Source organism: Aptenodytes forsteri, unplaced genomic scaffold (assembly GCF_000699145.1).
Source record: "Aptenodytes forsteri isolate BGI_AS27 unplaced genomic scaffold, ASM69914v1 Scaffold216, whole genome shotgun sequence".
Lineage (NCBI taxonomy): Eukaryota > Metazoa > Chordata > Aves > Sphenisciformes > Spheniscidae > Aptenodytes > Aptenodytes forsteri.
The window spans coordinates 1,802,170-1,829,257 of record NW_008796114.1 but is presented as its reverse complement, the minus strand read 5'-3'; the positions used below and the strand labels follow the sequence as shown (position 1 = coordinate 1,829,257).

The 27,088-nt window shown below is 37.7% G+C and overlaps 1 protein-coding gene across 2 annotated transcripts in view; it reads left to right on the top strand.

Moving 5' to 3' along the window:
• The window catches only part of KPNA1 (karyopherin subunit alpha 1), a 52,342-nt gene that overhangs the window by 5,849 nt on the left and 19,405 nt on the right, over positions 1–27,088 (top strand). For both annotated transcript variants that reach the window (XM_009287103.1, XM_009287102.1), the window contains exons 5-10: positions 3,906–4,037; positions 12,106–12,194; positions 14,059–14,158; positions 14,729–14,892; positions 16,045–16,123; positions 16,917–17,042. In XM_009287103.1, the coding sequence (XP_009285378.1) occupies positions 3,906–4,037; positions 12,106–12,194; positions 14,059–14,158; positions 14,729–14,892; positions 16,045–16,123; positions 16,917–17,042 (690 nt within the window). The remainder of the gene's footprint in view (positions 1–3,905; positions 4,038–12,105; positions 12,195–14,058; positions 14,159–14,728; positions 14,893–16,044; positions 16,124–16,916; positions 17,043–27,088) is intronic.

Sequence of the window (27,088 nt, the reverse complement as noted above, 5' to 3'; positions counted from 1 at the left end):
TGAGAGAGAGAGAGGTCTGAGTTGCGTTATGTGATTGCTAGGATGGGGTCTTCACACTTTGTCATGTAACAAAAACAGAGTTTGAAATTTGGACCTCAACAGATGAAAAGCTATTAAACTAAACTTTAGTGTTTGTCTTTTTTTGTATTAATTGAGGACAGTTTATAATCTTCAGAATTATTACTTAAATTTTTGATTAAATTAAAGTTTATAATTATTATTGCAATCCATAATGATAAACATAGAAACCTTGAAACTTACTTGCTTTGGTTTTGAAAACTAAATTGTGTCTGCTACAATGATGGTTAATTTGTCTTGGACTTGCTTCTTGGAGCTTTGTCTCATTTCCAGCTGTCCTTTTTTCTGGCCAGAGTTCTTTCTTCTGGGCTAGTAGAAAATGAAAGAAACGAATCACCTAGTAAAAGAAAAAAATGTTAACAGGTAACCATTAAATACAATATATAGGTTAGAATCAATGTTCTTTCAAAATGCATAGGACAAGAAATTTGTTAATGCCATGTTAATGCCAATCCAAATTTTGGTGAGTGGAGATGTGCAAAAAATTGATACATTTTTTCTTACACATTAGAGAACAGGTATCATTTAAAGGAATTACTTTTCAAATTGATATCCACAAAATTCCAAAGGTCTGTTAGCTACCTTTGAGGGGTCTGTGGACAGTAACTAAGTGTATGTATCGGATTTAAGCCAGTTTATTGGTTTGCAACTCCAGTGGAAAGTTTGTAAGTGATCTGATATAAAAAAAACGGAATGCCTCCTATTACTCATAGGGCTCTAGCATGGAAGCCTAAGACAGGCAGATAAAGGGAAACCATCTCCTAATATTTGAAGGACATATTTGAATAGGAAGAGAAGATAAGGGTAGAGGATACTTCATCAAATGCAGATACATCTTCAGTTTAAAAAAAACTTCAAAAGCAATCGTAGACTGAGTCAAATTCTCATGGCCTTACTGGGGTAGCATGTATTGTATTGATTTTTTTACACGGAAAGAGCAAAAATCAGTCAAAGTTGAAAATTCGAAGCTTCTCCTAAAGAGTTTGTAACAAAACATTGAAAATATAAACCCGAGTACATTGCTCTTGATATTCCATTCCAACTGGTTAATTTTCCTTCATCTTGCCAAATCTGTCTGCCTGCTTGGCAGTTCAGGGTCTGCAGGTAGAACATTTTGCTGTGATCAGTTAGGAAGTTCCTCTTGACTTCACTTTTTAATATTTGTTTTTACTCTGTTAGTGTTTCCAAAAGTGTTGCTTGGCACAGACATAGATTTTTGGGCTTGCCGTTCTAGGCATTCTCTAGCCTAGCTGTAGAAGGAAAGGATTTTCAACTCATTCTGGAAACACTGAAGTATTTTTTTGCTCAGATACTATAGGTACTTGTATGGTGGATTGAATATGGAAACTCTTCCATGTTGATGGACTGGGAACTTTATGTGACTTTATGCTCCATTTTTCTTCTGTGTTGTCAATAGAATATCCGGTAAAAACTGGGCTTCTGGTATCAGTGGTAGGAAGGCCTAATTTGTCTGGAATTCCTCTGTCCAGTTTTTTACTCAGGCAATTTCAAGACGTAAAAAAGCTCCCCTCTTCTCCATGATCACTTAAACCATATGTGAACAAGTAAATTTGTCTCATGTGCAAAATCTTTTTGTGATGGAGAGAGAAATCTTAAAAAAAAAAACCAAACCCAAACCAGTACCACACAGATACCAAGATCATCCCTTGAATGAGGTTTTCTTCCTGTTAATTAACTTTATCATAAAGTGTTTTGGTTTTCTATCCTTTGCCATTTGCATGTGGCTGTTCCTTAGTTTATACATCCTGGAGCATCAGGTGTCCACAGTGGGAGGAGAGAAACTGTCACTCAGCTAACCTTTCTGTAACTTATATCATCTGAAATGTTAAGTGGTGCTCACACAAGGGCATCATCTAATTCACCCTTGATTCTAGTTAGATGTTGGGAAGAGCTCAGTTTAACAGAACTTCGTTCCACAAAAGATGGGGAGATCTTATGATTAGCTCATAGTCAAAACTTATTTTAGAAATATTTGAAGAACAGATTTGAGCAAGAAGTACCTGCTATTTGGTCTTAAATTTGATTAATCTGTTTATACATGGTGTTTCTTCTCCATTATGGGTATGTGACTGGAGAGAGTATGAGTGTGAGTTGTGAATAGTTCAACCTGGTGGCATCCATTAGGAAGCCAAAGGGCAAGTTCTAAAATATGAGTAAGAAACCTCTGTGACTGAAAGATGACTAATAATCCTGTTATACTGTATCACAAAACACTGGATACTCACTTCAGAGAAAGTAAAATTACAGGAAAGCAAGTGCTTTTTATGTTGGCCTTAAGCTCTGGCCTGAACGTTTTGCTTCTAGTTCATTAACAATGAGTCTTGCAGTTTTGACATTGTGTGTTTCTGCTTTATTGCAGCCCATACTCTTTGTGTATTACAGTGATGTATTTTGGAATCGCTTATTCTGATCACATCTTACCAGAAGATAATTTCTCCTTTAGTTGGTCAGGAGGGCAGGGTTAATTGTATTTCTAAAACTGAAGTCTTTAATAATTAATAACACTTAAAAATTAAAAGCCTTACATGCCTAGGCTTAATTGTTGAATTCTTATTTCAGGCCCATTTCAGGATTCTGTACGTCTCCTTAGCAGGAGTTGCTTTTATGAAAATCCTAAAATTTCAGGATTCTGTACGTCTCCTTAGCAGGAGTTGCTTTTATGATTAAATCCTAAATATAAGTCCTTGCTGGTCTTCAGAGATAGCTAGTCTTTAAAGTATGTCAGGATTTTCACTGGAATACTGCTGGATCAACATCAGTTTAATAAAATTCATTAGTAATGTCAAAATCGGTCATTTATAGCATACAACTTCCCATTTTTGTTGTTCGTTGGATTTTGCCTTTTCATTCAACTTTTGGCAGTCTCTTTGTTCTCTGGATTCTGAATGTATCTGATAGGATTTAAATTTGCTAGTGTAGTGTAATAATTTTTGGACTGAAAAACATGCAGAAATCTACCAAAATCTAGATTTCTAGAATCTATATCTTCTGAGGTCTGTATCAGTAGTGTTAAAATTTGCATTTCAACTTAAAAAGTTAATACTTTTGCAAGTTGAGATTAAAATAAAAATAAATTACAAAACCAGTTAAAACAAAAGATGCGAAGTGTTAATTCAGGATCTCAGGTTTTGCTTCAAGTCTTGAATAAAAACATCATACGCTAATAACTCTTGGCAGCAATACTGATCACCAGAGTTGGAGAGGAGTACTTTGCCATAGTTGCAGAGTTCTACCAGATTGTGATCACAAAGTTGTTTTTGGTTTGGGTTTTTTTTTAATCTCCTTTCCTGTTTCAAAGTTGTTTTTGGTTTGGGTTTTTTTTTTTAATCTCCTTTCCTGTTTGGTTTTTTTAATGGCTTTTATTTGCTTTTTATCCATCAAGTTTTGTCAAATAATGTTGATATTGTCTCTCTTCGTGCATCTTGAGGAATATCATTGCTGATTCAGTGAATGCAGGTATCAGATGTCTTGTGGGAAGACGCATTTTTTGTGTATTGGTTCTTAGCCAGTAAGGAAAGGCAGTAGAACAGACCAAAGGTGATACAATTGCATAGCAAAAAATAGTATTTGAAAAGCCACAGCAAACCTGATCTTGTTCTCATAAGGAACTTCTGCAAATTTTGATTTCAAGTGATATGAATAACTCTTAACTCTTTGTTTCTTACTTTGCGAATTGTCTGTGTTAATTAGTAATATCTCATGCTTTCCCTACGCCAATTCTTTCTGTCTTTTAAAGACATTTAGTCTTCATTTTTGGTGTGGCACAGAAGGCTTCTAGTAAACTTTTTTTGTATTTCGTTTTCCAGTTTGAAGCTGCATGGGTGCTGACAAATATTGCCTCGGGAAATTCCCTTCAGACTCGAATAGTGATCCAAGCAGGAGCCGTCCCCATCTTCATAGAGCTGCTTAGTTCAGAGTTTGAAGATGTACAGGAACAGGTAAAGATTAAGAACGGCGTTGGGATTTTTGTGTGTATGTGTGGTGGTTTGTGGGGTTGGGTTTTGTTTGTGTTGGTTGGTTGGTTGTTTTTTTTTTCCCTCCCCTTCCCCAGAAAGGAGCAAGGCTATCCTGTAAGAAAGCCTTTAGAGGAAACGTAGTGTTTGGCAGTTTTGCACAACAGTTCCTTTCTACCTACTATGTGTTAAGATATCTAAGCAAGTATTGTATTTTTCTTTTTTTGGAAATGATTTATTTAACCACAGCCAATGGGGTAATGCATTTTGATCTCTAATGGGTTAATATTTTTCTGTGTATTGAGGAATTCAAGAAGCCTTGTTTAAAAAAATTGCTTTAGAGATGGAAAGTTCATGCTTGTTTCTCCTGAAGATAAAGCATGAGTGGAAATCATGGTTTGTTCTCTACGTTCCTTACAGAGTAGATGAATATTCTTTAAGGCCCGAAGGGATCCGTGTAAAGCACAGACCAAACATTTGACTCAGTAATTTCCGCATGAGGTCCATAACTTGTGTTTGAACGAGAATGTATTTCAGACATATAATCTTGCTTTGAAGACTTAGGGTGATGAAATATTAATCATGTTAACAAATAGAGTTTCAGTTAATCTCAATCCTAGCTTGAAAGTATGTACCTTTACTGTACAAATTTGACTAGCTTTGGGTCCAGGTATTTGCTTTTGTTTCATTGTCTACTCAATTAGTAAGCTCTCTGTTTTTTCTTATAGCTACTTACAGGCCATAGCTTAAGCTTTTCTTGAGTAAATGAAATTAAGCTCTGAATTCTCACTGTGAGGGTATTTCTGTGGTGGTTGGTTTGTTTTTTGGTGACCCTTTTCTGAATGTTTCTTTGTTTCAATATCTTTTTGCGGTGGTGAAATTACAGGCACTGGACAATTCCAGTAGCACTCTTCCAGCAATGCTGTTTGCAGAGATAGTACCTCAATTTCACTTCTACTTGGTACTTTGGTGTGTAAATATCCAAGATGTCTTTGTGGACTCTGCCACAGAAGCTCGCTGTGAGCTCAGGTTAAGCTGATTATCCAATATGATCCGTTGTTCTTTTCAGAATCACTGACTACCAGGGTTCAGTTCTCCATCCTGTAAGTGATCTCTCTTCTCTGTTCCTAGATGTCTGACCTTGCGTTTGGCTGTATTGAGATGCATGATTGGAGGAGTCCCAACTCATGAGCATTGGATTGCTTTGTGTAACTTGCCTTTCTCTCTTATAGCTGGCTCAAAATGTACCACCTGTACTTAAAGGTGCCTAACATTTGCCACAAGACAGATTTTTTTTGTTTTGTTTTCACAGTTGCTTATAGCTTTCTAGTTCTTCTACTCTGCAACTTTCCATTTTCAATGGTCTGTCCCAGGCTGAATTATTCTGGAAAAGGTTTTTTAAGAGAAATTGAATTCAGGTGCTTGAGAAAATTATATTAAAGGAAATAAGTATTTTTTTTGTCCATTTTTTTTAGCTTTCTTTGAGGAAATGAGTCTTTGTTGTTGTAGAAACTAGAAATGTGATAGGGAGATTGCCAAAATGGCACATAAATGCTATGTTCTGCCCACGTGAAAATCCATCCAGACTTAGCTATATGATGCTTTTTAGAGTTTGTTTTTTCTGGGGTAAAACGAATTTGAAAATGCTAGCATTACTTTCCAAATTCAGCCATCACTTATAACAGTGCTGTTTCTGCAGTATGATTGGTGCTTTGAGTCTGGTAAGGGCTACTCCATTTTTCTGGTCCTAACGATCTTCTGTGCAAGAGCTAACTTGGTTTTTTTATTAGGTGGTTGTTATCATCCCTGCTGATGTTCAGAGAGCAGGTGGGAAGAGCGAACCTGTTTAGAATGAGTTGTGCAGCCTTCAGCCTTAAGACATGTGAATTAACAGAAGAGCTTAGGGGCCACAGTTAAGTAGTTTATCTGTCTCCATCCCCCTCTGCCTCCTAATAAACTGCTGACATGTTAGAGTTCAGATTGCAGGCCGGCAGAGTGGGTTATAACTACTGGAAAATATTTTTCTATGTAATTCAGGTGCTGAATCCATGATCTCTCTATTACCAGTAAGTCTTCAAATACCAGTTATGAATTGCTCTGTAGTAAGCTATGCTAAAGAAGGAAAATGTGCCACTGCGAAGTGTTACCTACACCTTTTGATGGTGGGTTTCTTGCAGGTCTAGAGATTGCAGCCCTGCTCACAGCTGATTTTGGGTTTAAGGCAGGCCAACATGAAATAAATTGTTTTTTCTGACAGCTTTTAAAAAACCCAAACACTTCACCATAATATCTACTAAAACAAAAATTAAAAGCATTAGGCACTTAAATGTTAGCTATTGTACTTCTGCATTACAGGATGGCATTAGTACACAATTGCATAGTATTTTTCCAGATGACTCTGGTCTCATTTAGTGTATGTACAGATTGTTGCCCTGGTAACAGATCAGCGGGTAGTAAAGGAGGCTTTTATTTGTCACACTGTGGCCCTGTTTGTTAAAGTTGGAACACGTAGTGAATGAAGGAGAGAAAAGGGAAGAGATTCTTACGATTAAGGCAATTGCAGCTTTCTGAGATAAATGTATCTACTGCTTAGTGTCCGATGCTGGACAGTTTGCTTATATCAGTTTTCAGTAAGTAGATACTAGTTCTGTGTTTTTTGAATGCTCAATGCAAAATATTTGCATTTTGTTTTGTAATTGAGGACAACTCAGCACTTTTGCAAGTGACTTTTGTAGTTAGGTCTGTGTTTTGGGCAGATCTGGGCTTCTCAGGCTGGATTTCTGAAGCTGGAAGATATTTGACCGTAATTTTCTCCCCTGTAAAATGATGATTCTTATTTTCTCTCTCAGTAGTACTGTGAAGATTATTATTTGCAAGAACTCCTGCTACCTTTGCAACAAATTACAAAAATACAGGAAAATACAGAAAATATAACTACATGTTCAGGGCAGATAGGCCAAAACCTAGCCCTACGACCATATAGTAAAGGATGAAGAGAAAAAGAAATACTGAAGGCTGTGTTTAGTAAGCCATTTATTATGCTAAGTGGGATAGTAATTCTGTAGCAGGAAATGTAAGTGGTAATATAATTTTGTATATGTTTCATAGCATAAATTAAAAAACAATTCGTATTTAATATTACTTTAATTTGGCTTACTGGCTAATCATTATCCACTGTTTTTGTCTTAGAGTAAGTCTTACAGACTTACACCATTGAATTTATCTTTTATTTCAGACTTTCCTTAGCAGTGGCTCAGGAACAGATACCAGTTTACCCTATCTGATCGTGATTTTTTTCAGCAGTTTTTTCATATTTATAAGCCAATTTTAATCTAACGTGTTGCACTGTTTCTTTTGCATATGCTAGTTTCTGAGTCTGGTGTGATTCTAAATCAGCGGTTTTATAGAAGTCAATGTGAGGGAATCTTTATAACTATGTTTATTTAACAACATGTATTTTAATGAAATTATATCTTGTGTCTTTTTACAAGATCTGTTTCACATTAAGCAAAGCATGCTGACATTTAATTACCCTACCATCCTTTAACTCTTTCATTGTTTGCATTGTATATCAGTCTTTCTCAGCTATTCCCTGTGATCAGTGGTCAAACCATTTGGCATCCATTTTTCCCATCAAAGAGACGGAGTTTATTACAGAAGCTACATCTCCATTATTTATGAAAAACTCTTTGGCTACATCTCCCTCCCCTCCCAGCCTATTTCTGGTTTTGGTGTACTGATTTTTAGATTTAGTCAGTGGCATATGTCCTAGCCTTCTTCCACTTACCACAATTTTTTCTTCCAAAAGACATCTAGAAATTTAGATATGTCAGCCTGAAATTATTTATAGTGAAGGACTCCATCAAAGCCCTTTAGACGTGCTTAAGGTTGATCTAGCTTCAGCAGTGTCTTAGCTGCAGTTCTCTCCTGAGTGCCCTTGCTGAGGTATTGAAAACCCAGATGTCAACTTGGGTTTCCTTGATGAACATTGAATTTCCTTCAAAAACCATGCAAGGCATTACGCTCCCTGAGATGATTGAGATCATCTCACGGTGACAGATATGTGTCATTGTGCTCTGCTGGACAGCCGGTAGCAGGAGCATCCCCAGCTGCCGTGTTCTCCTTTGGGAACATCTGTGTTTTCAGCTAAAGCAACCCACATGTTTTTCCCTCAGTATTTTTCCATTTCTAGTTGTATTGTTATTCCTTTTGGTAACCATCATTTGTTTGGCAAAGGTGACCTGTGAGTCTGGTGTCCAAGTTCTGTTTGGCTTTTACTTCAGCAGTCCTACTAACTAGGTCTTAGTAATCAAAATCAGGAAAAACAGTTGAGGCATGAGTATGAGCTGCTTTCTCTGTTTGGGTGGATGAGATGTGAGAAATAAGGAACTATGACCACCCCAGCCACTGAAAGAAAGGTGTTTTCTGTGTTGGGGCATACTAGAAGTCATCTCCTAGGAATTTGGCCTTCTGGTATCCTTCCTTGTGTCCACTTACCCAATCACACTTGTATGAAAGCTAATCTTCACAGTCCTCATCCCAGCATTACATCCATTTCCCAAGTCAGCGGCCAAAAGTAGAGAAAGTGTTGATTCTCACTTCATAATACTTCTCCACCAAGAGGCACAGACTCTACACACTGTTGGTGGTTGGTTTAGCACTTGGTTTAAATATCCAAAGGCCTAATGAAATAATGGCCTTCAGAACCCAGGGGAAAGTGGAGGGTTGCCAGAAAGCACATGGATTATTCACAGAAGGCACCATATGGCTTAACAGTACTCTACAAAACTTGCACTTTACTGTTACTGACTACTGAAGTTGTCCACTGCTGGAAAAAACACTGGAGGTTAATAATGAGTAAAATAAACTGGAGATGTGCAACAATCCCTACTCCACTATTAGCAGTACATGGAAATTTATACAGGTGTATATAAACAGATGCTGTCAACTGACAAGGCAGCATTTGCATTTTCAGTTTACACGCAACTTTAACCAAGATGTTGGTTAACAAGTCAGACTACAAATCTGCAAATTACAGGTTCTTTTCATCTTCAGGTCTGGATGTAGGTATTGGAAAGTACTGAAATGGAATTTTTTTGAGAGTCAAATATATTTTTGATTTAATAAACTCTGAAATCTAATGGAATTAAATATCCTTTTACCTCTGCAACTATCCAGAAAAGAAGATAAAAACATTTGGGATGTGTAGAATGAGGCCAAAATGTTATGGCAGGCAAGCCATTTGCATCTTGAGGAGTGCACAAAAGAACCAATGGAAATCATTGAACATTATTTAGACAAATAAACCCTGAACACACTTGTCATTGTTCACATGTTGTCTGTAGGAACCATGACAGAGCTTTGTATTTATAGCAGTGTCTGACGAGAAGAGTTTAAATGAGCTTGACTTATGTTCCTCACTTATCTGAAGAGCTGAAGTAATTCCTTAAGGAAAGACATCTACCTTGTTGAATGAAACCTTGCGTACTTTTCTAAAGATACTTCAATTTCTTTGCATCTTGTATTGTATCAGTCATTAGCATTACAAGGAATTCTTGCAACATCCTCTCTTACAAGGTCCTGTGGTATCAGACTACTTGGCCAGACTTCTCTTGCCATAAAAAAATCAAGAGTGGGAAAGCAGTAGAGATGCTATTTGACTTCTCTGGTCAGACTTTTTGATGTGGGATTTGCTGTTGCAAAACCAGTCTGTCATTCAGGGTCAGAATGGATTCTTGGATTAAGTGATTATCACTGTTGTCAACCCTAAAAATAGATTTTTGCAATAATGGCAGAAACAAAGTCCACGGGCAAGTGAAATACGGCTTCCAGGGGTGTTTTAATGTGTGTAAGGGTGTCCAGACAAGGAAATTGTGTCCCAAGTTACCCACGTGTTCAATAAAAGGAAATTACTGCAAATTCTAACCTTTTTCACCCTTAAACATTTTTAGAAGATCCACAAGCTTATTTAGAACCAGCTGAAATCTTTGATTCATTCCTCGGGCTTCTCATTGCTGCAGAAATACAAGCATTGCAGTGAGCAATGAGCATGGCTTCTTACAGTTCTAATATGAATGACATTTTGCAGGAGGTGGCATACGTTCTGTCTCTTAAGCTAAATTTTTCCAGTAGCTGCCTTCTCTGTCTTGAGTCCATGAGGCTGCCAGACCCAAGGTTATACTTTTATTTCACACAAACTGTTGTCACAACAGTTGTAAAATAATAAGAATTGGAAAGAAAAGTAAGTTTTCATGATGAAGATCAGTTTTGGGGGGACATTGCGTAGTGATGGCTGTACTGTTTCACAGCAAAGATCAGTATAGCCTGGTGCCCTGTCTCTGACTGTGGCTCACAGCAGAAGCCTGGAAAGCAGTAGGAGAACAAAACAAACTAATCCTTCCCGAGAATAGTCTCCTAGTCTCTTAACAACTTGCAGTTTAGGGACTTCCGATGGATCTATCTATGGTGTTATTGGTAATACTGGTACAGAGGAGTCTCTTTATTTTGTATCTAGCAAGCTGACATCTGTATCTACATTTTGTATATACATGTGGTTTTAGCTGTATTAACTTTGCAGGATTTGCTAGTGGTTTTGGGCCTCTAGAGTGGTTGGAGTCTGTTTTTTAAAGTAGCATCTTTTTGCCACCATTTAAAAACATGTTATAGTAGAAATCTAATGCAACAAATGAATTGACATTATATTGATAATGAATAAATAAGTTTATTTCAGAATGTCCGAGAATTTCCTTTAGGTAACAAATTTGGCTTATTCTGTCAATTTTTTTAGAGGAGTAATTTATTTCAAGTAGAGATGTGGAGAGAAAAACATGTTTATTTTGTGTGGGGAACTTATGTACGTTCAGTTGGAGAAATAGTTATGCACTGTAACACATTTTGCTGCAAATAAATACATAGTCTTCAACTGAAGAGAAATTTGGGGAGGACATTCAGCTGCTGTCCCTGATAAACAGGATTGCTATTGTCCTCTATGTGCGGTATTGGAAGTATTTCCAGTGGTTGTGTAGACATTGTATGCGTCTTAGCAAATAAGAGATACACGTATCTATTTGATATGACACTTAGCCCTCTGCTAACTTGAAATAAATAGCAAATGTGAGTTTCATACACTTTCTTGTGTGACAAAATATTGTCTATAAATTACATGGAATTCATAAAAATGGCTTTTATACTTCATATAGACTACTTGTAATTTTTTTTAGTTATAGCTCTCATACTAGTGGACAGTGATATCAAAAAATACCACTTGACGAAACGTATAAATCAAAAACAAATCTTTTATTCTCACCATATTACAGAAGATGGATTTCATGCTTCTTTAATTATCTTCTGGTATTTTAGATCTTTTCTTCTCAAAAGGAAGGGTTACAGTAGTACTGACGTCCAAGGGAGAAAATACCTTCCATTTTGCCATGCATATGTCTTAATAGGCAACACTGGTTCTGTCTTTGTATAGTTTTCTCTTAAAGAATATATGCCAATGCCCATCTGAACTCTTTGATTCTGATTATTGGTTTATCTTGCTTATAGATTCTCATTTTCATCTTAGTTGGTGTCAGCATTCTTAATATGACTGTGTAAACAACGCATGCTTTTATGGCTTCTTAGGAAATACTAATACAGGCTGTTCCTCACAAACATTTTTGGGTAGATACAAACTTGCTTGACGTGTGCTATGAACATCTGGACTTGAACCAGCTCTCAACCAGGAGGAGTGTATTATTAGTATGTTAATAAGCCTGAGGAGATAAGCTCATCTCTTCTATTGTGGACAGAGCAAGGTTATGTCTGCCTGCGAAGTCTTTGGAGACATACATGTTGGCTGTTTTGATATTCCTCTTAGATGTGTGTAAATATTCCTGAATCATATAATGAGCTTGGGTGTATATATGTAATACTCAAACAGAATGCATTCCCCTTCTATACATTGTCCAGGATCTAACAGTGAGAACAGAGTATCTCCCACTCTAATACATACACTAAACTGGTTGAATTGTGAGAATAAAAGCAATTATTATTCTGGTTTTCATTGCAGGCAGTATGGGCTCTTGGCAACATTGCTGGAGACAGCACTATGTGCAGAGACTATGTATTGGACTGTAATATCCTGCCCCCTTTATTGCAGTAAGTCTGTTTTAATATATTTTCCAGAATTTTGCTTGAGTGTCTGGTAAGACTGAAGTTCGTTTTTTACCTTGAAGAATAATAATGTTTTTTTTATTGTGGACTAATCAGACTTTTTAATGGGGGCTCCTGAACTACTTTTGTAATGGAGCTAAAATGGAAACGTGTTTTAGGAGCAGCTAAGCTGGAACTATTTTATTCTACAAAGTGGGTGGATGCCTGGGATTATTATAGTGTCATAGAATAATTTAAGTTGAAAGGCACCTCTGGGAGGTCATCTAGTCAAAGCCTTTCTTCATAGCAGGTGAGATCAGATTAGATTGCTCAAGTACTTAACCAGTCAAATTTGGAACATCAAAGGTAGATTCTGTAACCACCTGGGGCAATCTGTTGCAGTATTTGACCATGGCATGGTGAAAAACAACGTTCTGATACTGAATCAGAATTTTCTATGTTTTACCTTGTGACAGTTGCCTCTTGTCCTGTCACTATGCACCTTCGAGAAGGATCTGGCTTCCTCTTTTCTGTATCCACCTGTTAAACTGTTGTAGGCAGCAGTTACATCTCCCCTTACACAGTCTCCTTCTAAGGCTGAACAAATCCAGTCTAACCCTCCCGTTGTGTGTCGTTTCTCTATTCTGCTAATTATCTTGATGGTCCTCTGCTGAAGGACCATATTACTGCTGAAACAGTGACACCATCTTGTCTAGTCATGTCCAAATTAGGATTACTCAGTCTCTGTCCTTTGCAAACTCTGTTTGCGGCAGTGGAGTTCTCCAGTGCTCTCATAAAGGCATTGTACAGTGTGGGATGGCTATGAGAAAAAGAAACTGAGTTGTTACAGTTGTGGAAAAACTAGGTCTTGCCTTACCGCATTCTTTCTAGGCCAAAGAGCACTATGGCTGGTAATTTCTAAGTTGTCAGGAAAATGCCTTGTTTAGAGGCTTCACACTGTGTTTGACTTAATTAACCAACTCCACGGACATCTTTGTCAGTGCTCAGATTGATCTCACATAAGGGGAGTCACAGTGTAACAGTGGCTGGCGCAGCTTTGGTCAGAGTGTTAGTCCTAATGTGAGAGGGCAGTTTTGATATACAGATCTCATGAAGGTGTCAGTATTACAGTTCATCACATCATTGCGCTTCCTGTGTCTAACGGAGTAGAAGTTGAACCCTGCAGCTGGTGTGTGGATGCCACCCCTTAACAACGGCAGGAAGAGACTGGTTTGGGGTGGTCTGTAGAATCATGTTCTAACAAGAACCCAGTGGGCAAGGCTCTCGTATGCCGGGACTGGAGCCAGTGTGCATAGAAAGTCTGTAAACGGTGCTTGCTGCGAGATACGTGACTGTCTTGAATGTTTGAGAAACCCAAAAGCTGATTATACATGTTTTCTGAGGATAAGTTTTATTCTCCTTCACTAGTTAACATACAAAAGTGTAAAAGTGGGGCTGATAGTCTGAGGCTGACGTAAAAATGCAGCTCACTGAAGAGAGTACTTTCCAAAACTACCTGCACATCCTTCTACTTAGAGTAGTTTTGTCACAGTTCCTGCACCTTTTGGCTGTTAATCTGCCACATCAGTATCTAAGCAATTAAATGAACACACTTCTAGTGTAATGGTTATTGTTCTTGTCGGGATACTAGGATTCATGTGTCTAGCATGTGTGTTAGTATCCAGCCATCAAGCATGATTTTTCTCCGGGTGTATTTTTATAGAGAAAAAATCTAGCATATTTTGCCCTGGTGTATGTTAAAATGTAGGCCTGAGTTTATTTTAATGATTCATGCAGTTGACCCTACAGGGTTACCTGGCTTTCATTTTTTCAAAAGCAAAGGTTAAAATTTTTTGTTGGTTTGTTTCAGATTGCTTTCAAAACAGAACCGTCTCACTATGACCCGAAATGCTGTATGGGCTCTATCCAACCTCTGCAGAGGGAAAAATCCTCCTCCAGATTTTGCCAAGGTAAGAGATGTTTGAAAGCAAATGCGTTGTGAGGTGGTGGTAGCCAAATGAGCAGTAAGGGTGGTGAAACTTAAGCTAAATAGTAGAAGTATTTCAGGATGTCTCTGAAACAATGTATGGGCTTCTTACAGATGAAGTTTTTGAATGTATTTAGTCCTTTGGGCAGACATTCACAACGCCTGTTCTAATATAGCTGCCTCCTAGCTCTTTTTTACTGTTCCTGTACTGGAGATGACCATCCCACAGCGGAACAAAACTCTGTACATCTTGGCTGCTGTAGTGCAAAGTACGGCACATCTTAGCGGACAAGTATGAGTTTAAGTTGCCAGACATTGTACTGTAGAGGCTGAAGAATTCTCATAGTGCTTTTCTGCTGACATGCTCCTCTGTACTTGTGTGGCTACAGCCCTGCACGGAAGTGCTACCTAGGTCTGAAATTTTCTGAGTATTGAACCTTGAGATGCCAGTGCCTAGTCCTATAATGTCACATACAAAATTAACTGACATGTTAATAGATCTTCTGGCCCTTTTAACTGTACAATGTATGTATCTCCTCTTAATGTCTTACAGGTTTCACCTTGTCTTAGTGTGCTTTCCTGGCTGCTCTTTGTCAATGATACAGATGTATTAGCTGATGCCTGCTGGGCTTTGTCTTATTTGTCTGATGGCCCCAATGATAAAATCCAGGCTGTGATTGATGCAGGAGTCTGCAGAAGACTTGTGGAATTGCTGATGTAAGAAATTTGTTCTGAGCAAATGTACTATCCACTCTTTTTCCTAAAATCAAGGTTCCAGCAATAGGAAGTTTAATTAGATATGTCTTGAAATGTAATTTCCAAAAAGCAAGATTTGAGTTTTAATTTTACCTGCCTCTGTTCAGTCTTCTCTATTTGTCATGAGTAACAGAAACAATGGAACTTCTCTTGTACTAGTTTTGCTATTTCTTAAGAGATTTTTTTCCTGCACCTAACAGCTGCATTTTTATAAAATCCATGATATATACTGGAATTTTCTCTGTGCCATTGAAGTCCATGTTATAATTACCTACCAGTGAAATTGCTGAAGGATATAAAAGGTAGAAATGTAAGAAATAGTAAAATTTACTAGAACTGACAGTACCAGGGACTTGAAATGTAAATAATTTCCTAAATCCTTACTGTAGAAGAGTATATGCGCACTTTGGGCAGTAAAGTGTAGCTGTGGGAGTTGGGGTCAGGGAAACTGGCCTTGTTCAGAGCCATTTCTTCAGGACGTGGAGCATTCAGTTACCTAAGAACAAGAAATAATGGTTTTCAGTGATGTAAATAAAAAAGACTATTAAGGCTTTTAAGAGTAAAGCAAATCTGATGCTGGATTAACAAATAGAATGTATTATCTAAGGTACCTTTTTATAAAGAAGTGTTTTCGTTTGAGAAAAAAAATCCCTACTTCACCTCCCCTATTCCAATCCTCATTTAACAGTGATGATGGGGGGATGCATAAGATGACAGAAGATGATCAAATAGCTGTATGGGTTAAACACACAGCTTCTATCTGTGTTCTTCTGTCTCATTCTTTGCCTTTGTGGGTGCTACATTAAGTGTGTTTCATAATTAAAGCTGACTACTTTTTCCCTCCCAAGGATGCCTATACTCTGAAGTATTTGTATTCTTTTAATCTCATATTTTATTTTTATGCTGCTGAATGATATCTAAATGCCTAAATATTTAGAAACCCTAGAAAGACTTACCAGTAGTTTAAAATCAGAATGTTTTGATTCAGATAGTGAGATAGTCAGGCTTAGCAGGGAAGTTTTCCCCTGGCTGATGGATGTTCCTTCTTTGAGGATGTAAAGATGGCGATGCTTCAGGGTGGTTAACACTTAGATCTTTCCTTGGTAATTTTAGGCACAACGACTACAAAGTTGTATCTCCTGCCTTACGAGCTGTTGGGAACATCGTCACAGGAGATGATATCCAGACCCAGGTATGAATTGACTTTTTCTTGTGTTGTACTGCAGTTCATCTTTCTGTTAGTTGTGGTAACCTATTCACAAACACCTCCTCTTGTTCCTTTTGAAGTTTGAAAGTGAAGGATTGATGATGCTAGTTGCCTCAAAACATGTGGTAGTTTTCATAGTTTTCCTGTTCAGTCCTGAACTGCTGGTGATTCTTACATAGCTATGTCTGGGATTTGTATATAGCTGTGCAATACCCTTTGAGGTTTGGGTTTTTTTCTGGTTTGTTTAAAGCAAGTCTGCCTCTTAGGCTGAATTTTATGCTGAATGGTGTGCCATGGTAGGGCCATCGAAGGCCTGTCACGTTCTGTCTGGTGAGATTTTGGGTGCCACAACACTGGCAACAGTCTGCCCCACTGTGCCAGCTGATGCGGAAAGCAGAAGTAGTTGGAGCTTCAAAGTATACAAAAATACAGAAAACAAGACAACAGGAAAATACTGTCATCTTATTTTTGTTTGGTCGTAATGGGCTTAGTATCTTCTTGTGTTCAGGCCACACTGAAATCATAATGAAGGCATGATCTCGTACCTGAATTACTCAGTTGTTTTGCTCATTAGCTTTCCTGCAAACATTTATTTCTTAGTTCTTGCTGGGTTTTTGTTCTGTTTGATTTTTTTTTTAAACTTTTTGGGATCATCTGATGGGATATGCTTTTTAGATTCTGAAGACATTGTATTCCTTGTTCCTGTGATTCTTTATCCTAAATTTCCTCTAAGGTGTGGTTTGTTTGGTTGTTGTTTTTTTTTTCCTTTTGTATTCAGGTAATTCTGAATTGTTCAGCACTGCAGAGTTTACTGCACTTGCTAAGCAGCCCAAAAGAATCTATCAAAAAGGAAGCATGCTGGACAATATCTAATATAACAGCTGGAAACAGAGCCCAAATCCAGGTAACCTTTTCAGCTATGATCAGTAATCTTTGTCTTGCAGGCTAGAAGAAACACACATCAGGCGGTACACTGTTTTTTGTGTGTAAAGTGCATATTTGTATGTATACAGAGTCACAGATATATAATTACATATAAGCAGAAGTATGTTATAGGCTCTGTGCGTAATTAGAATATTTCAATTGCCCAGTCATCTCTCATTCAAATTATTTAATTTTATAATCATCTACAGATTATAAGGGGGGAGATGGTCATGCTAGAGAATGACAAAATGAGGCTAAGATCAAGAAAACCTTGTCTTAAATAATTTGCTTCATGCCTTTGACAATCACTAAGATACAGAAATTCTCAAGTATGAAAAGAGTAAGCTACAAACTTTGAGATTCAAATAACTTTACATGTTTCTTGATTTCACCACCAGATACGGACACCTACATTGTAAAAGACTTTATTCCTGTTTATATTTTCTTGTAATTCCTGATACAGGCAGTTGTGCTTAGCCAAATCTAAAATTGCTACTTATCCTCCATTATTGTTCAGTTTAATATCTAACATGTTGCGCTGGGATTCGTCCTTTCTGACTATACCGAATTTTGTAATCCCTTCATGTTACATGATAGCACAAAGAAGCAAATGAAAGTCTCATTCGTGTATGTCAGTCTTTACAATTAGGCCTCCGAAAGACCTCATCTTTGTTCTGAGTTAGCGTCAGCCATCAGAAAGAATTCCCAGGACTTGTCTCCAGATGGTATAAATGAGAGATTGACCATCTCTTCCCCAGAGAAGATTTTTTTTCTTTGACTAGATAAAGAAGAAACTGCTAAATATATTTTGTTTTCCCTGGATATGGAGTTTTTTCTGAACAGCTATACTAGGGGAATTTTTTGCTTGGCTTTTAAGGACAATGCCTCATTCTTTCTCTTTTTCAGAAGTGATGGAAAAACAGATTGTAGTGAAACCAGGCTTTATCTGATAAATATACAAGGTTCCTATCAAGGCAGTTGAATGAAAGTCTCCTCATGTAAATCAAATTTAATTCTTCTGAAGTTATATTTCTCAATGCTGTTCTCCCTCACTGGATACAGAGAATATTTTCAGAGATTGTAGAGGATGCGTGGAAGTCCAGTTGGGCATATCTATTCTTTGAGGAATAGAAATAAATAGCAGAAATATTAGACATCAGAAATATGTCTCACTCATTAGTAACCAGGCAGAAACAATGCATGTTTGCACAGAAAGTAAACCAAGTCCCATAATACATTGGCAAAAGTGGCCAAGGAGTACTTCTTTCCTCCATATCCTTTTCCTTGGAAGGCAGCCTGACACTTGCTAGTCTTCTATCTGACGGCTCTCGATTATTCATTCTATATGATCAGAATTAGCATGAAGTGGTTAACCCTCTTCACTCAAAGGATGGAATTACTTCTCTTTTTGCAGAAAACTTTAGGAGATTGTAAAAAGGCTGCATGTTTTTCCTGAGGAAAAAGTGTATTATATCCTTTGCAGGTGGCACTTGCAATCTTTTGGTTATACATTCTCCCTTACAAAGAAATTCAGCTGCTGAAGGGGCAGCGTAAAGCCTTAATACCTTGAATGAAGTCTTCATCTCAGAAAGCATAGGAAATAAAGTTAATACTTCTGTGGAAGATAACTCAGTCTCTGCTAAGCTTCCTGGAATTAAGAGTGAATGCTCATCTAACTTCAGAGATGCTTATGTTAGGAAGCGTGTAAGCAGGAAAACAAAACTTACAAAGGTAGAAAGCTGTGTAGGTCCTTCTTGTCTGATATAAGGATGTGACTAAGATGGAAGTGGAACTGCGAGCAAGGAAACCTCCTACAGTTGTATTTGCTCTGGCTTTCTCAGTCAAGATTTTACTTTTACCACTGAAGATCATGGGTTTTTGTCAGTTACTTAATCTAACCTTGGTAGAGCTCCAAGAATTTTGATTCGGCCTTTATTGTGGCTTGTGTGTTAATCTGTGGATTAGCTGAATTTCTAACAAAAAGTGCTGTGTAAAATCAGCAACTGTACCACTGTTGTTTCCTGCATCAGCAATTGTAATTGCTGTGCAATTAGCAGTGCAGAGAAGGTAGTTACTACTGCTTGTACTAAGGTAAAAATGTTTTTGCCTTTGCTTTTCTTGCAGTGAAGAATCTTTTGGCTGCTTTATCCATGCTGCTACCTCCTTAGAAACAGGGAGGAGCAGTGTTTTCTCTCTAGAAGGCCATTTCTGCTTTTCTTGGAAAGTCTAAGAGTATTTTCTGGGGAACAGTCCAGCCCAATACATTGTCTTAACTTTGTGTTTTTTCCCAAGTCTATCAGAGAGTTGCTTCAGGATGCACAATCGTATAGGAATGTTGCAGACTTAAGAAAAAAAAGGGCTTGAGAAACCCAGATACCTGTACAAGTCATTCCATAAAGAAATACGTTACCGGAAGTGGCAATAGAAAGTAAAGTTGGTTATTAGAGCATTTTTTCAAAACTTCAGGATCTATATTTTCATATTCTTGATCTACTGAAGATACAGTTGTAAGGAGTCCTAGAGGTAACTTAAATTCTAGTGCACCAGAAGCTATTTCAATAGTGTATTCACTTCTGTGACTTCTACATAAGTATTCACTGTACCATGTCATCCTGTGTTCAAGTGAAGAAGTAAGTGCCTGTCCTTGTTTGCACAGTACTTTTACACCTGATATCTGCTACTCAGACATGTAAAAGTAAGGCTTTAGGTGGAAAGTCTTAACTACACCCTTGGTAATCCTCTGTCTTCTAAACTGTTGTCACATCTTTATTTGAAAACAAGTAAGGATAAAATAATCTCTTTGTTAAAACAAAATTTGCCTGATCTAGCTAAACAAAATTGTTAGGTACATCTATGCATGTGTGTGTTTAGTAGTTTTTAAAGGTTTTGGGGTGGCTTATCACCAGTTTAGATCAGCCGCCTTTCTACTGAGAACAGATTAGAATTGCTTTGTGACTTGGAAAGGTGAGGTAGGAAGGAAGGGAGAGGGAAATTAATGCTGTGAGCCATTAATATTGCACCTTTATTTCTAGCAGGTGATTCTTTAGAAGTACAAAAAACCCCTTAAATCTGCATAGAAAAATAGTTGTTGTGGTTGTGCGGGTAGAAGCTTTCTTTCTCAGGATTCTTGCATCAGGAAGAAAACACAGTGTCAAGCAAATCGCCAAAATACATGTAGATTTAAAAGAATCTAGCTTAAAGCAGCTGCCTTAGGATATGTCACAGACAAGGTTGGAAGCATGTTGATGTGTTACTCAAGTCCAGGGAAAAAATGTGAGAAGCAGCTTCTCAAAAGTGAAAACTATAGTTCATTTAAGAATCCCTCAGGCCCCATTCAGAGTAATTGAGCTGCCTTCAAACTCCAAGCATGCACATGCTATATAGTGAAACACTGACTGCCCTAAGTGCATACACAATTCAATCTGTACTGGCAGTTATAAAAATGAGATTAAAAAAATAGTGTTTCTGATTCTGAGCTGGAGATAATTATCCTGGTAATTATGACATATTGCAAATCATGTCCATCATGAGGCTTAGATTTTTGGAACTGCAGAAGGAGGCCTGTTAGAGGAAAGTTGCGAAGTAAAGGACATTGGATAATGTTTACAACATGCTTGATCGGAGATCTCAAGGCCACTGTTTCTTGGAAGTAAAATTGGCAATTGCAGGTGTAATTGCAATGATTATCTCATGCTGAAAGGAAAGTCTCATCACAGATGTGCAACAAATTCCAGAAAGGCTCTAATTCTTTAGTTTCTAGTCTCAACCTAGTGAATGTCATGTGAGATACACGGTGCGATGAAACCTCCTTTCAGCTCCAGAGTTGATATATCTCCTTTTCTCAGAAAACTCCTTCTCTGAGGTATTACTTCAGACAACTCCTACTCAATGTCAAAATCATTGTAAACGTTTGAGCTGAAAAACACTTTAAAATAATTTCTGAGGTTGGAAAATGCTATTTGGTAAAGTGTTTCTTGAAGATGATCATATGGTAAAATGGAGAATAAAAGCCTAGTCTGTTTTCAGTAGCTGTGAGGACAGAGGATAATTCCCATCTGGGAAGAATATCTGATTTAACTAAGTTCATGGATGAACCTATTTCATCTGTGAGTTGAGGTATTTTTTTTTTTCTTTCTCTAAATTAATTTCACATTGTGATGAATTAAAACATTACTTCTTGAGAATTGATTTTCCTTACAGAAGGAATTCTAAAATACTAGATGCAGCTCTAAACTAAATAATTTATTTTCCTTTCCTCCCAGTCCCTCCAAATTGCTTGATAGCTCCTATAGAGGTCATAGACTGTAGCCAGATCTATTCCAGTCTCTATGATACTGATTGGATTTTGAACATGCACAATCTTTAGCCAGAGATCAGACAAGAATAATTTTGGCACATGGTAATTTTTTTCCTGAAAGTTAAATGTCTGCCTGGCATAGTAAACCACATTATTGCAAGTTACCAGCTGATCTAACTAGTGGGTTGTTGCTCCAGAGCAGTCGGGATGTTAGAATACTATGGAAACTTTGGGTAGTGCTCAAGCCATAATCTAGCCATCCCTTCTGCTCACCAAGAAGAAAATGAAAGATTTTGGTAAATCTAATAGGTATTTTACTTAACCAGTATTAACAGACAGAGCTATATTTAGTGTTGTTTAAGATTGCATTGGGTTACACTCCCTCCATCCACCCACTCTAAAGTATAGAAATACAAAGTTAGAGGGAAGGACTTCTCTATTCATTTCCACTTTCATACTGCCTACAATGCTGTTTGGTATCACACTCCAAAGGCTTTCACTGCCATTTCTAAAAGATAAGACAGTAGTCTATCACCATTAGATTTGCACTCAAACACAATCAAGTAAACTGTTTCTAGTGTTAAGGCAATATAAGTTAACATGCATGAAATGTGTGAAAGTAAGTGCTGAACTTTCTTTTGTAGCTAATATTAAAGCACAGGTGGTTTGGGTTCCCCCCCCCCCTTCCCCCCCCAAAGGTGGAAGTGAAAGCCTTTCAGAGTGTGTTATCAACAGTGCCTAGGCAACAGAAAAGTGTGGTGGAATACAGCAGTCTTTCCCCTCTTTATTTCTTTGCTTTTAAGGTTTGGGTTGGATGTGTATATCCTGATGCAGTCATGATTGTCACTAAGTATAGTTTTTGTTTGTTAATTTCCTAGTTTGTATACAGCTTTGCTGTACTTCAGTGGATAGCTTCCCCAGTCAGGGAGAAGGGGAACTACATCTTCCTGGGAGTCAGAAGGAGAACTGCACAACTGAAGCTAAATCCTGACTGTCGACCCTTCTGAAGGGTATGAAAGGCTATCACATACCTCAGAAAATGTTCTGTGTCTAACTTCGCAACCTGTTGAAAAGCTATGAAAGGCAATACATCAGGCACAATCTTCCATATCTGACAGTGAAGACATCATAGGAGTTCTCTCCTGTTGACAGGTTAAGAAACTTATCAATTCTTTTCTAATATGTCTTAAATTCTCACAAGAACATCTGGAAACCTGAGTATGGCTAGGCATGGTAGCAACAGGATCTGTGCCATATTTTCTCCTCCTTTAGGGTTTCCAGTCCTTCCTGAAATGTGACATGGGCAAGTGTAGCAAATGATACGTTGCCTGTCAGTTTTAAAAACTCTGGAATGAAATACGTTTTTACGAATTGGGGTAAAGATACAAGCTAAGAATTGTCAGAGGCCCTTCTCCAAAAAGACCACAGTAATGCTGGGGACATGGAAGAGGAATGACATGATTCACACAGAGTTGTGGTTTACACAGGCAAACTGTGTATCAAATTACTTTATAAAGTGTGTTTGGTTTATGCCATAGTTTGCACAAGTGGTCTAAAATCTTCACATGCTTGTGGTGGCAGGACTTCCAAAAGTGTCTCAATTAAGAGCAAAATATGGCATTGCTGACAAGGTCATATTTATTTGAGGACCAGCAAAAGTCAAAAGATTAATCATTTTCAGGTTTAAGTTTGTGTTTAAGTACAAAATCTGTTTTCAGGCTTCTACACGTGGTGAATCACGTACATCATAACACATTGAGTGCAGCAGAGCTAGAATACCTTTAATTCCTTTATTCTGCCTGAAAACCTCAGGAGTGTATATTGCTATCTTTTTTCCTATGACAGACCCTAAAAGCTGGAGACACCTCAACAAGGTGCTGTTCATTATAGTGCAGGTTCTTCCTGACAGCAGTAGCAACCTTGTGTAAACTGGCTAGAAGTTTGCTTCATATACAGTTTGGAGTATGTAGGCTTGGGTGTCTGTGTCAACAACATAGAAGTCCATTAGAACTGAGATCTGAAGTGCTTCCTTCCTGACTCTCAGATGGCAGTGGTGTTGTACTCATGCCATCATGTTAAGTAGCTTTGGCTTACAAATATTTGCTATGTTATTTAAAAAGCAGTTGTAAATTGTATCAATAAACAAGGTAACTGGAACACAAGTAACTGAGAAGCCTCTATGAACTGAAATTTCCAGCCAGGAGGAGATCATAAGACTAGGGCTATATTTGCAGCTGCCAGCTAGGGTGGTGACTGTAATCTTGATTTGTTAAAGGTAATGACAGAGCTTGCATGAGCAGGAAAACAGTCATGCTGTAAGACTTGGTTGCTTTCACATTTATGTGATGAATCATATGTAGACACATGATGCCAACACTTGCATGCTAAATGCGTATGTGTATTTTTGCATACCATAAGTGATTTATTTGTGGGAACCCAAAGGAGGAGAAGCAAATTCACTTGGTATTGACCAGCTCAAAATACTAATTTAATATACTACTGCTGAAGACCTGCTCCCTAACAATGACTACAATGTATTTAGAGTCAACATCCATGCAGACGAAATAAAACTCTGAAAATTCACTTTTCTCTCGCTTCACTCTTTAAAAATCAAATACTATAAAGTGAAGAAGCTTGAATAAAATAAATAAGAAGAATAGAACGTTTCCAAGAGACAGGCAACGTTCTTGGATGGCCACCGCACAGGGATAGCATCTATTTAAAAAACAAAACAAAACAAACACAAAAAAGTTGACACTTCAAAAGTGAGGGCCAGATTTGCTGAAGGACTGAGAATTACAAGTGAGTTCAATTTCAAATTTGAAAATTCAAATGTCAATTAAAATTCAATTTCAGTTTTCTGAAAGACTTGTAGTTACAAGTCAAGATGGAGTTCAGTTCCAACAAATGCAAATGGATGCAGTTGGGCAAAAATTTCAGTGATAGTTTAAACTATTAAAGGATGGGCTCTGGATTACCTATTATGCAGAAAAGAGATTTCTAATGTATTTTTAAGATACCACTTCAGTGCCTAGTAGTAGCAGCCTAAAACCAATGTGAATATTAGAAATCATCAGGAAAGGGATAAAAAAAAAACAAAAGGGGAATCCTAATTCTTGTTCTAGTATAACTCTTCAATGTTGTCCTGTATGTAGATCCATCTTCAGAGGATATGGAGGTAAGGAGGGACCATAAAATGTCAACTGGATTTTGTATGAGGACCAACTTTGTAGACTATGAGACGAGTGAAGGGAGATGTGGCAGAATGCTGTAGAAACACGAGTGGCATCTGAGAAGGTGAATGAGGAAGGATTGTTCTTTGTTTTTGAGCAAGGTCCTTGAAGGAAGAGGCATCAGAAATTACTGGGTGCTGCGTTTAGGACAAACAAGAACTTATCTTCTCATACAGGTGTAGTCAAACTGGAACTCATTGCTGCAACTGTGAATACTTAAAAAGGAGAAAAAGAAAAATAAACATGACTGGAGTTTACACTTTCCTGTGCATCTGATGTTGATTGCTGTTGGAAGCAGAATGTTAGTATGTTTTGTTCTTACATGCAAGCACAAGAGTAATGTGGATTGGAAAAATCCATATAAAACGATACAGGTTTTGGAGTGTTTCTTTAGGTTTTGGTTACCCTGTTGGCCTGCTGTTACACTGCTTGAAAAATTTCAGTCACGTTTAGAGGGCGTAGATAAACACAAGCGTTACAATGCATCAGCAGCTCAGAATGAATGTTTAAACATCCTTTACTTTATGGCACGTATGAGGCAGTTACCCACTATTTTCATCAATAGCCAAGGCGCTTTGTTTTTCAAGGGTTAGTGGAACATTTGAACAGGTGGCAAAGAGTGAGATCTGCAGTAGTTTGTACATCAGTCCTTAGTTTACAACTTGATTTTTTTAAATTTCTTTTTTATTTCTTTCGTATGATTTTAAAGTTCTTATTGAACTGAAACCCCTTAACTGTGTTCATTTTGTTTGAAAGCTATGCTTATCTTGAGCATTTTTATATGCACTACATTACTTTAGTCTTCAACCCACTTCCACATGTGTAGGCATGCAGAGTATAGTAATGCTAAAAGAAGTAAAGTAATTTGAATTAACACTTTCTAAATCCTCAGAAGTTTTAGGTACCTCATCCTGCCACAGTCCTTTAGGGTTTTGCTCTGCCTGAGGTTTGCTTTCCTTCAAGAAAAAAACAAACTCTATTTCAGTAGTTTACTATTTTATCACTTAGAAGGAATTATTTGAAAGGGAAACATGGTCTGTTTCCACAGTAACTGTTGTTCCCATGTAAAATGTCATAGAGCTAGGAATCCTTAGGCATTCTAGTTTGCTTTCAAGAGTAACTGCTGTGGGCAAGGCTGCAAGACATGGGGTGTAAATAATGGATTCTGCTAGCACTTCCTCTGTATTAACGCTTTATTGTTTCCACCCTTGATGAGCTTAACTGGACTTTTGAAATCTAGTGAAGATATTAATGTTAAAGCAAATTATTTTCTGACCTAGTTAATGTATTTTTTAAAAAATCTAAGCTCTGAGAGTTTCAACTGTCAACAGACTGCTAGTTGAAAAACTTTGCTGTACTACAGGACAGTTAAGTACCTTTAACTGGGACTCATGCTAGGGTGATGTGGTGACGACACTTACGTTGCACGTCAAGCAGTAGGAAACATAAAAATATAGTGACTGATAATCTGCTTCTCTTGAGCCAGTCTCGTTCAGTGAAGTGCCGTATGAGAGGCTGCAATTCATTGTGGTGTTTTAACCTGTTCTGCTTGGGGAAAGATAGCCAACTTCACTGTAGAGCAGAAAGTAAACAAGGTGGCCATAGCCTTTTATACAACAGAGTGAGAAATAGAAATAAGAGCACTCACGGAAGAGATGCGAGATCTGGATTCAGTTCCTTCTGAAAAGGTTCAAATGCACATTTCTCCACTCTGAGAAGAGTAATTTTACCCACCAGTCTTTGCGTTGAAGCAAAGAGTTCAAAATTGATGGAGCCAGAAGGAAAACAGTAATAATTTTCTGTGATTCTCTTACTTGCTGCCGTCCCATTGCTAGTTCCCTTTGTTCTGGAATTCTCCTACTATTTTACAAGTTTACACTGAAACATTTTAAGGTAACTTTTTTTTTTTTTGCATTAAGAAGGCTCAGAGTATGTTACTGCCTGTCAGCTAATATGTGCTGACTTCATTGCATGCTCTGATTTTAGTACTTACTAAGGAAGTTGGTTTTAAGAAGACACTTTCTAAGGAAGTAAATCTCATGTAAAAGTTTTCTTTTGGGGAGAGGATTAAAGAAGCGATAATGAGATTTTTGACTTGTTCTTTGCTAGAATAATAAAATACTAATGCCCTCACGTATCCTATCCTAGATCTATATCAGGCTCTTTTGGTAGAGAATACTTAACATCCCTTAATGCACTGTTCTTATAAGGGCTTCCACTTCAACAACATCCTTATATAGCACTACCTGGACTCACAGAAAACATAAGTGTAGACTGCCAAGTCCCTTTTCACCTCTCCAGCTGATCAGGACCGAAGTTCACTAGTGAAAACACGCATGTCCTCACTCTCTAGACCCCCAGGCACACACGCACATTCATAGAATCATAGAATAGTTTGGGTTGGAAGGGACCTCTAAAGGCCATCTAGTCCAACCCCCCTGCCGTGGGCAGGGACATCTTCAACTAGATCAGGTTGCTCAGAGCCCCGTCCAGCCT